The 11,293-nt window shown below is 47.2% G+C and overlaps 1 protein-coding gene across 1 annotated transcript in view; it reads right to left on the bottom strand.

Moving 5' to 3' along the window:
- Positions 1–11,293, bottom strand: part of SLC6A7 (solute carrier family 6 member 7) — a 73,493-nt gene that overhangs the window by 36,666 nt on the left and 25,534 nt on the right. The window contains exons 8-9 of the mRNA XM_066589189.1: positions 9,955–10,058; positions 6,617–6,741 (exon numbers count right to left, since the gene is read on the bottom strand). Of these exons, the coding sequence (XP_066445286.1) occupies positions 6,617–6,741; positions 9,955–10,058 (229 nt within the window). The remainder of the gene's footprint in view (positions 1–6,616; positions 6,742–9,954; positions 10,059–11,293) is intronic.

The following is an 11,293-nucleotide window of genomic DNA, read 5'->3' as shown; positions in this document are numbered from 1 at the left end:
GCCTGGAAGGCAATAGGAGGAGGCAAGGCATGACAGGATTAATGGGGAATGAAAGTGTTAAGGAAAAAGGAGAAGTTTCTGCAAAAGGGAATGATTGAGAGAAGGGGTGGGGAATGCAGAAAAAAGGTCACGTGACTGGGCAGTTGGGAGCCATTTTGCAGAGGGAGAAGACGGATCTTGGAGAAGAGAGAAGAGTCCCGCCCGCCCTCTCTTCTTTTTGGGGGATTGTGTTCATTGTCATGGCAGCATAAGAGGGGGGGTCCTGGGGAGTCAGAAAATTGGGTTGGATGCTGAAGGCAGGGGCTACAGAGCAACCTTCAGCCCCCCCTCTTTTGTTTAAGTGGGAGTTGGTGGATATGTTGCCTCGTGGTTTTGCCAGGGCGAAGCCCTGCAAAAGATGGGTGGAGTCGCTAGCCCGCATAGGGCTAGCGGGCCTCGGCATCAGGAGGTAGGCGACTAGAGGCCAGTTGGTGTGTGTGGGTCTCCTGAGTCGGTAGTGTGCGGCTAGAGGCAGTAACAAGTATTTCCCAGGTTTAGTTTGGGACTCCTGGGACCTCCCCTGGGGTTTTTATTGTAATGTTACATTTTGTTGTGGCCAATTTAATCCAAATTGGTGTTGGGGTCTTATTGTTAAGGAGGTGAGTCAGGTCACAGCGAAAAAGACTCCGTTATACCCATGTCAAGGTTTATACACCGACATAGAAGGGGGTTCTTTACTGTAAGAGCAGTGAGACTACGGAACTCTCTCCCTTTGAATGGAGTCACACACGAGTGATTTTTCCCCTCACAGTAATACTATGAGTTAAGAAAATCGCTGCCTGTCCTATTTTTTTGCGTCCCTTGGAACACATCGCCCACTGTTTTCAATGTCAAACACACTGCATGCCGTGTGATGTGCACGTTAGTGCAATGTGATGCTTTCCATTAAAATCAATGGGAAACACTTACCGATCCTCCGATGCGCGCACTAGGGGATCGGAATTTCAGAAAAGTGATACATTCGCAGGTAAAACACACATTGACAAACGTTTCTCGGCCTAATATTGCGCTCGCCCATGTGAAGGTTACTATGATGACAAATCCTTCATGGCTGCCACTGATCATATCGAAAACCCTGTAAAATACTCAATAATTAGTACAGAGACAGCGGAATTAGCTAAATGTGTTGGCGGAGGCTGCCAACACTTACGGCACCAATCCCAGCAGAATCAGGATGGAGAAGAAAGGCACCATCTGCCTGGCAGAATGCAGACAACAACGGGCATCCCATGTGGGCGGTAAGCAGTTACAGCATTAAAAGTCGATAATGTTAGATCAATGCCTCGGGGCTCCTAATGTCAATACAGCAATAAACACAACAAGAAAGAAGAGACCGGACCAGAGATGAAAGTCTATGGGGAGGCCAGCATGAGAGGGCCTGGAAGGAGAAGACTTTGAGAAGGGAGGTGATAGAGCTATTAAGGGTGGAACAAGTCCTGCGTAAGGTGTATTATAAGTCCTGCAATGCTTCAAATCGCATGTATGTGAAGCCCATGGTTTCCTATGGGTTACTTTACACATGCGATGTTTTGTAGCATGCAACAACCCAACACAAAAACCTCGCGGGTCCGGCAATATGCCCGCGACACGCCAGGTTTTATAGCCCATGTTTCTATATGCAGCCTTCCTCTCTGTCGCATCACACGACAACATGATTTTCGTGCGGTGCGATGCAACTTTGACAGTAGGAAATCCTACTGTCAAAGCTTAATCCAAGCCCTAGCTGCAGAAAATTTTTTTAAAAAGCACATACATCACCTTAGAAGCGCTCTCCAACACTGCCACAGCTTCTCCCTGAGTCCCCTCACTGCTTCTCTTCTTTATCTTCTGGCCGGAAATTGAAAAATCCCCACCTCCTGGAGGTGCTGGCTGTTATTGGCTGACGCTTAGCCAATTACAGCCAGTGCTCGATGAATGGCTGTGATTGGATGAATGGCTGTGATTGGTTCAATCACAGCCATTCATCGAGCACTGGCTGTGATTGAACCAATCACAGCCATTTATCGAGCACTGGCTGTGATTGGCTAAGCGTCAGCCAATCACAGCCAGCACTTCCAGAAGGCGGGGATTTTTCAATCCCCGGCCAGGAGATGAAGAAGATCATCAGTGTCGGGACCCGGGGAGAAGCTGTATTAGTGCCCCAGACAGTGCAGAAGAAGTGATGCATACTTTTTTTTTTCTTCAGCTACAGCTTATTTTCGGGGTAGGGCTTATATTTTGAGACACCCCCCCCCCCTCCCCCCGAAAATCCTTGCATATAATGCTACAAAGTCGTGCGACTTTGTAGCGTCACATGTGATTTTGTAGTGCTACAAAATCGCAGTATTGCCGTGAGAAAATGCAGCGATATCACACTGACCAGCGATGCGATATCGCTGCGATTTTCTCGTGGCGATGCTGTGTCGCCCGTGTGAAGGAGGCCTAATAAGGAGGCTCTGTGCAAATTGTCTTGTCTTTAGTTAGCTGTATTGCACAGCTGCAGCATGTAAGAGGTTAATGTCTGAGAATGTCTGGAAAATGTAACAATTTGCGTTGTCAGGTGAGTATGATAGGCTATAAAGGGGCCATGTGCTGTCCGTGGAAATACACGGACTGAAGGCAGCCCTAATGTGCAGGAGCCCTAAAAGAACAGAAGTCCTGCAGGCTGAATACATGGGGTCTGAAATGTACCTTCTATCTCTTTCCTTTCTACAAACCCTACAGATCTGGGAGTCATTTCTCAACACTGAAGTTAAATGGAAAATGTTAAATCTTTGGTAAATGTCACCCAGCAGACACAAAGGGTATGAAGCCGGAGCTTCAGGTCCCGGGGGGGAAAATGATGTCATATGTCTTCGAACGTGATGGGAAAAAAAACAAAACCCCATTTCCGAGGCCTCCTAACAATCTGCGGCACGATCAGCCGGGTCACAGCTTGATAAGCAGCATCTTGGAGGTGACAGCTCTAGAAATGAGCCAAGTGACATTAAGTGAATTCCCTCCAGCCCCAGAGTCCTGCGGTGCGCTCCCCGGCGCTGCAGGCTGTGTTCGCACCCATTGTTTGCCATCGGCTCCATATTCATAGAAACAGATGCCAAGTGAATGAACAGATGACGGTACCGTATACCACAATCGTCATCCTTCATGTCATCCTCTCATTAGGCCTTCCATGGGACTCAACAAACAGCAAAAATATTCGTTTCTCCATTTTATAGTCTGGTGAGAGCAGAGGTTATAAAGTTTGTCATTTTTTTCAGTGCACACAGGGCTTAGTTTACCAGGGCCCATTCACACGGGCGGATGTCCGAGTGCTGTCCGTATTTTTACTGACTGAGTATAGCCGGCACACGGCCCATTAAGGCCCAACGTCCACGGGCGGATCTGATTTGCAGAAGATCTGCAGTTCAAGCCGCCCCTAGGAATACATGGGCGTCAGCAGGTGAATTAAAACATGCAGATTTGTTTGGGATCTTTTGAAGTCAATGAAAGCCGTCCAAACTGCAGCAGGGAGTTCCTATATTCTAGAGCAGTTTGAAAAATGAAATCTGTGTTCTGATTTGTTGCTATGTGAAGTGAGGATAGTCTAAGGGCTCAGTCACACGGGCGTTTTTTCGCGCGATTTGCGGATCACATAACGGATGTGCATCTGCAAATCGCAAATCGAGGCCGAGGATTCGCTGAAAAGTCTGCACCTACCAGCGTTTTCAGCGAAAGGGCTGAGCGCTGCCCGCTATCCTCTGCCACAGCTGTGGCAGAGGAGATCGATGTTCGCCCATTGAATTCATGAATGGGTGAGTGAGTGCTGCCTCTGATTGGCTGGGGGCTGTGACCAATCAGAGGCAGCCCATTTAGCAGGTGGAGATTTTAAATCCCCTCCTGCTGAATACTACACAGAGCAGTTCAGGAGAACTGCTGGCCGGATGCGGCTGAACTCCGGCTGCAGGAAAAAGGTGAGTATACTTTTTTTTTTTTTTTTTACACATTTTCAGGATGTTTTTCAGGGAAGGGCTTATATTTTATGCCCTTCCCCGAAAATTCATACAGCGCTTGCCGGCAGCCCATTGCTTTCAATGGAGCCGGCTGTATTGCCGGCTCCATTGAATTCAATGAGAGAACAATCTTTAGTATATGCTCTCGATGGGGTCGGCGCCGCTGCCGCCGGCCCCGTTGAGCGCATATACAAGCACCGATTTGCGCAGAACGCAGTTACATGTGTTCTGCGAATCAGTGTGTCATATAATTATCAGCACATCCGCATCAAAAACGAACATATGACAGATCCCATTGCTATGCATTGGGTCTATATATCTGCAGATCGCAAGCGCGTCTGCAAATCAGACCAAAAAACATCCATGTGACCGAGGCCTAAGGCCGTATTCACACGGGGTAAGCGTGATATCGGCCGAGAAACTGACACCAACATTGCGCTTGTATTCCTGAAATTTTCATTGTGCTTTGCAAGAAAAACGCATCACGTCCGCAACATGTGATTTTCACGTGCATTTTTCACGCACGCAAATCCCTTTATGTAGGAAAAAAAACTGCATCACACTCCCATGAAAATATCTCTGCGTGCAAGTACAGTGCGATACCCTATTGGGTTCTGAGAGACTAGAGGGGGCGGTTCAGGGAGCTCATCTATAAGGCTTTATTCAGATGAGCGAATACCATTTTTGACTTTAAAGAATGACCAATTATAATCCATGTATGAGCACGTGAGATCTGTATGTGCTGTGTGCCGCGGTTGGCGCGGGCGACCCAGGAGGTCCATCCTCAATAACAGCCTCTGGCTTCCTCTGTTCTGTTGTCTGGGTGATGAGAACTCCAAGTCCCTCAGAGGTACTGCTAAATTTTTGGCGGTCTCAGACATCATCCCCTTGGCTATAAGCTTTCGGAATCTGCAACTTGTGCGCAGAGCTCTCAGTCAGTAGTCCTTCCTGACAAAGGGTTAGCGTAGCCAGCAGAATACAGCCACTTAGTCACTGACTTGCCTCTCCACTCAGGCAGTCACACCAAACTCCTCAGCTGCACTCCACTTAGAGAGTCTCTTTCTTACACTGCCATCCTCCTCTCTCTCACCCGCGGAAACTTGTGTCAGTTCCGGGAGAAGAGTCTCAAAGTGGCAGCAAAACATTTACTTTTACTAGCGTTCCAGCGCACAAATTTTTGCAGATGCTTTCTGACAATGGCTTTTCTCCTTGAAGACAAAAGGATCAGGCATGTTGAAGTCCAACTGACCATTTCTTCTTTCCCTCAACATTAGCCATCAGGGAAGAGTTGGTACACCTCCATAGACATTAGATCGCATGACTGAAACTCAAGGCCTGTGGGCCGAATCCATCCCATCATGTCACTTTATATGACAAAGTCTGGATGTAGAAGGAGCAACTCTCCACTTTCCCCAGAAGACACAGCCAGTGCTTTGCAGATAGAGTAGGTGCCATCTTGGATTCTGAGCCCCGCCATGCACCTTCACATCACTCTGTTCAGCAACTCCCAGGTGGTGGCACAGTTTCAACACTCTAGCCACCGTCCAAGGTAGGAAGCTCGGTTCCAAAAAGGAGGAAGTGCAGAAACCCCATCATAGTGCACAGACCTCCATAGCCGTTAAGGAGTAGCTACATTTAAGGCTCATTCACACCGGCACTTGTAGTTCAGGTCAGTGAAATACACAACATATTAACTGTATATTTGGACCTTGTATTTTTTGCGCCTGTATTCGCAGCGTTTTTCCCGTGTGCAAAAAAAAGGAAGAAGATGTAATGTCATGACCAGGAAAGAAGCAGGAAGTGCAGTAGCAACGTGGCTCTCCCATTAATTTAATGAGAGTGGAGCAGATGCCCGGACCCCCTGTGCCCGGACCCCCTGTGCCCGGACCCCTGTGCCCGGACCCCCTGTGCCTGGACCCCCTGTGCTGACTGCTGACAACGTCTGGCCCTCTGCACTGACAGCGGGCTGGATGATCGGTTAATGGACGGTAGTCCCAAGCGTCGGACCTCTGTCTAACAACTATTGATGGCCCATGCAGGGGTTAAGTCCGCAGTGGAACAAAGAACAGACAACCCCTTTAAACAATGAAGGCAAAAGGGGGGCTAACCTCATAAATGTTGTGATCGTTCACAGTGTTGTATCCTTACCCACATAAAACCGCGCTGCACAGGACCAGATCTGATTTGCGGAATCTGCGATCGTCACCTGCGCGGATGATTCGTGGTATTCCGCACCCATTGAAAAAATAGAACATTCGCATGTCCACCTAGATGAACGGATAGCGATTGCAATTTCCGTGAGTGGATTTAAAATCACAGTATGTTCTATTTTCTTATGGACTCCGCACAGACAGCATCCATTGAAGTCAATGGAAGCCATCTGACCCGCAGCCAATCTGCGGGTCAGCAACTGCGAGGGAAAAACAAATATTTAAAAAAAACCTTAACTGTGCATGACCGATAGTGGTCATCTGCAGGGCAGGAAAAAAAGGTACGCAGGGTCGTGGCCGCGGTCAGAGCCGGATTCCACTGCCGGGTCCTGCATGTAGAACCTGAGTTGTTTGCCAAATAAGAGATGATGAATGGAGAATGTCAGATGTCACTCTTACCTGCTTTGGCCACTTGGTCTACTGGAACACCTAATTCCTTGGACATATAACCCAAAACGGAGAAAATAGCGAATCCTGCCAGAATGCTGGTGAAGGCGTTCCCTAGTGTGACTATAAAGGTGTCCCTGCAATACAAAGTAACAACACGTCACTAGAGGGACCCAGGGGCCAAGATATATGCTGCTTATAATAAAAGTTACTCAACTTTCCAACATACTTTCCGTATCAACTCCTCTATGGTTTCAAGAGCTCTGCTTGCTGTCATTCAGTGGGAGCCTTTATTATTTACTTCCAGTGGATACAAATCTGTTCGGTCATGTGATGGACACATAAGGCTGGTTTCACACGGACTTTAGCGATTTTGCCGCATATTTGTTCCCGCGATTTTTGGCAGGCAGCAATGTTTTTTTAGAACAATTTTGCATCTCCTTGCTGCCGCACGCCGTGAAATCGTGGGATAAAAAAGCACATCTGTTTAACTTAACCCTTTGCAATCTAATTTTGGATTCAGGGTTTCCTAGGGGGCTTTCTCTTTCTGCCATTATACAATGGCGCCATCTGCTGGCTAGAGCCAGGACTGCGGTATGGGACATGCTGTGGAGCCCCCTGACAACAGAGCGGCCAGTAATCTACAGTAAGAATACCCTGCCGGACGTCTTCCGACATCGGAGCTGTACAGCCTTCAATCAGAATGTCTTCAGACGTCAGACAGTGGATTGGAAAGGGTTAAAATCAGTTTGGAACGCAAGTTAGTTGCGTTGCGCTGCAATAAAAAGGAGCCTCCATAGGAATACATGGGGGATTTAAAAAAAATAAATAAAAATAAAAAAAATAAAGAATCGCACATCACAGAAAAATTGAGCATGCCATGATCTTTGCTTCATTCAACATGGCATCCGTGAAAACATCGCAGGTGAGACTTTTTTTATACTTTTGTTTAAAGGTCCCCGCCTTCCAGAGCTTTACATTATTTTCGCATCAATTTAGCCATCTGAGGGTTTGTTTTTTGGCAGAATTTGTAGTATTTTATGTATTTTACTGAAAAACTTAAAAAAAAAGTTAAGTAGGGTAATATGGAAAAAAATGCGATTGCGCTATTATTCAGGATTTAGATTATATGGCGATAAGGAGTACAAAGAGGAAGTGTAATGGGAAGATTTGCATGTCTTCCGTATTTTGGACCAGCGCCTTGTTTTGGCTCATGATGAAAAATGCGCCCGTTTGAAGGAGCCCCTGCTAGCGTATTTGCGCACACCGGCGTCTGCAGCCGCTCGCATTCATTGCATTTTTCAAGCGTACAAAAAAAAAATTCAAGAATGCCCCATTGCCTTCATGCATAAATCTACAGCAGATATTCGTACATCAGGCGCGTTCATCGTCTGCTTACGCAATTCCATCGATTTTAGGGCTTCATGGTTTTGTCCTGTCTTGCAGGCTGTAAAATCATAGTTACAAAAGCTGACAAAATGAGGCCGGCGATTTCAATGGTTTTGTTCTTACTAGCAGGGCGAGTCCTAACTTTTGTCGGCAAGGCAAAAACGTACAGTAAGCAGCACGGATACGTTCGCGAGAACACGTGATAGCGCTCTAGTCACAGCGCAATGATGTCATGCTTTCATGAGCGTATATATGCATATGGCTGTGTGCAGGAGCCCTTAATGCCGATTCACACGAAATACCCTCGCCCCATAGTGGCTTCAAACTGGCGCATGCACAAATACGCTCGCCGCTACAGAGCGCATTAGCGCATGAGAACCAGTGATTTTTTTTATTGACTGTTCAAACATTATTGTGCGCAAAATTGAAAAAAAACGGGAGGATAGGTCCAGCGCCTGCTTCCTCGCACGTAGAAATACTACAGTACATGCGAGAAGGATGGGGCGAGGCCGATTACTGCACGCGAGAATCCCCATAGTGAAAGTGAAACCAGTGAAATCAATGGTTTGGGTTCATCCGGTTTTGTGTTCGTGCGGTTAGGCCCTCAGCGCAATGTATTCATGCTATGAATGAGGGCTCATTCACACGGGGAGCTGGGCACGCAAAAATCACGCACGTAAAAAACACCCGGCTATTAGAACCAATGGTTTCAGACGGAAACATTCAGATGAAGAAACCTGACCGCTCCCATAGGAGACCATCGGTACTAATGGCCGCATGTTTTTTAAATGCGTGATTTTTGCGCACCTAGCTCCCCGTGTGCATGAGCCCTGAGGTTGATCAGGTTGATTTGCGTGTGAGCCTGCGCATAGTAAATAAATAAATCTTGTTATTTTTTATAGCGCCATCTTATTACGCAGCGCTTTCAGGTAATTTTTTATTCATTACCCCCCACCTAGCTGGGTACTCATTTTACCGACCTTGGAAGGATGAGTCGACCTTGAACCGGCTACCTGAACCATTCGGGGATTGAACTTGCAACCTTCAGGGCCAGTTCACACACGCATGCTCCACCCACCTTCAGTGGTTTTAATGGCTATTAGCCTAATGAGGTCTAGATGTGTTCTTTTTTTTTTTTACAGAATTGCGCATTTTAATGCATATTAAGTGCGTATGTGTGCACCTCCCATAGACGTCCATGGGGCCCTTGGTGTGCAAATACTCAGGACCTTTTTTTATGCAAGTGCACGAAATGCGCACGCAAAACACGCTGAGAACTAAACCATTGACATCAGTGAGTCCTATTCTCTGTGCGCACATTCTGCACGTGCGAAAACATTCGCAAACACGATCGTCTAAAGAAGCCATTGGGCTGCCTTCACACTGGCGACCGCAATATGGGGCTGTGAATCCCGTCGCCATATTGCGCCCCACCATGGGAATTCCCCAGGGATGCGAGGCGTTTTCATGTGAGAACAGCTTCACATTACTTCGGGTATGCGAGGATCCTCCGGCGCGGCTGTCATCCGCAGCAGGAAGATTGCAGAGTTTCTCCTATTGCTTCGAACAGCATACCTCGCGCTTGCGTGATTTTGACACTTGTGTGAAGGCGGCCTTACGCACATCCGTATATTTACAGTATGCCCGTGTGAATCTAAGCTCGCCCATGACGGGTGACATCGCCTGCAGCAATTCAGCTATACTTGCAGTGATCCGTAGGCAGTTATGAGTGCAGGGAAGCCCGCTGCTCGTTAGTGGAGCCTCCGCTGCGCCCGCCGGCGGAGCTGCGCTGCTGATTTTAGTTGGATCTCACGGGACAGACGGAGATTTTTTCCCTCCCTCCTTCAATCTTCGTTGCTACTTCTTATCTGTTGAGCTCGTTTCTTCTGGTTTTAGACAATCACCCCCCCCCCCATCCCCGCCGGACCCCGAACTGCAGGGCGGCGGATTCACACACTGACCTGTAAATGTTCTGATGAAAGGTATTGTAGGATGCGAACGTGAGGAGTCCCCCGAAGCCGACCCCCAGCGAGTAAAAGATCTGCAGAGCCGCTTCTATCCACACCTAGAGTGAGAGGAGCCGCAGGTCAGCGAACTGACAGCAAGATGGGAAAAAATAACTTAATTTGCAATTTTTGATGCCGTTTTTCGAACCAAAGACAGAAATGGATTCAAAAGATGCAGAAAGCATAAAGGAAGGACTTTCACTTCTTCCTTCAGGATCTCCTCCCGGATTTGCATCAGAAAAACGGTATTAAAAACTGCAGTAGTGGTTTTTTTTTCTTCTTCAAAGCCCTATGTGAAACCATCTTTTAACCCCTTAGTGACACAGCCTATTTTCGGTCTGAGGCCTCAGTCACACGGGCGTTTTTTCGCACGATTTGCGCATGCGATCTGCGTATATATAGACCCAATGCTTTGCAATGGGATCGGTCACATGTCCGTTCTTTATGCGGATGTGCGATAAATTATAGGACACAACGATTCGCAGAACGCGCCTACCTAGCAGCGCCGACCCCATTGAAAACATATACTAAAGATCGTTCTCCTCTGCCACAGCTATAACAGCTGTGGCAGAGAAAAACAATGTTCACCCATTGAATTCAATGGAGCCGACAATACAGCCGGCTCCATTGAAAGCAATAGGCTGCCGGCAAGCGCTGTATTAATTTTCGGGGAAGGGCTTAAAATATAAGCCCTTCCCTGAAAACCATCCAGAAAAAGTGAAAAAAAAAGAAAGGTTACTCACCTTTTTGCTGCAGCCGGAGTTCAGCCGCATCTGGCCGGCAGTTCTCCTGAACTGCTCTGTGTAGTATTCAGCAGGCGGGGATTTAAAATCCCCGCCTGCTGAATGGGCTGCCTCTGATTGGTCACAGCCCTCAGTCAATCAGAGGCAGCTCTCACTCACCCATTCATAAATGGGTGAGTGAGTACTGCCTCTGATTGGCTGAGGGCCTCTGATGAATTCCTTTTTTTTCAGCTCCTATGGGAGCCTTCAGTGTATCTCATCAAAAGATAGGGCAAGACCTATCTTTTCACGCACCTTGTAAAATCGGTTGCCCTTTTTTGGTCGCCGGTGTCCTATTATTCTTAGCGCAATTTTTTACTCTGATAATCTCTGTATATGATTGTGGAATATATATGTGCTCTATAAATGAATTAAACAAACCATACAATACAAAAGAATTGAAACACGTTATCACACAGCTCTGTCAATGGAATAGAATCTGACCAATCGGCCTGCTGTTAAATGCTGAATGAGGTGGCATCCTTCAAGGGGTTCAAGTAGATTCTGACAAA

This window comes from Eleutherodactylus coqui, chromosome 2 (genome assembly GCF_035609145.1).
Source record: "Eleutherodactylus coqui strain aEleCoq1 chromosome 2, aEleCoq1.hap1, whole genome shotgun sequence".
Taxonomy (NCBI): Eukaryota; Metazoa; Chordata; class Amphibia; order Anura; family Eleutherodactylidae; genus Eleutherodactylus; species Eleutherodactylus coqui.
This window is presented reverse-complemented; position numbering and strand designations above follow the sequence as displayed.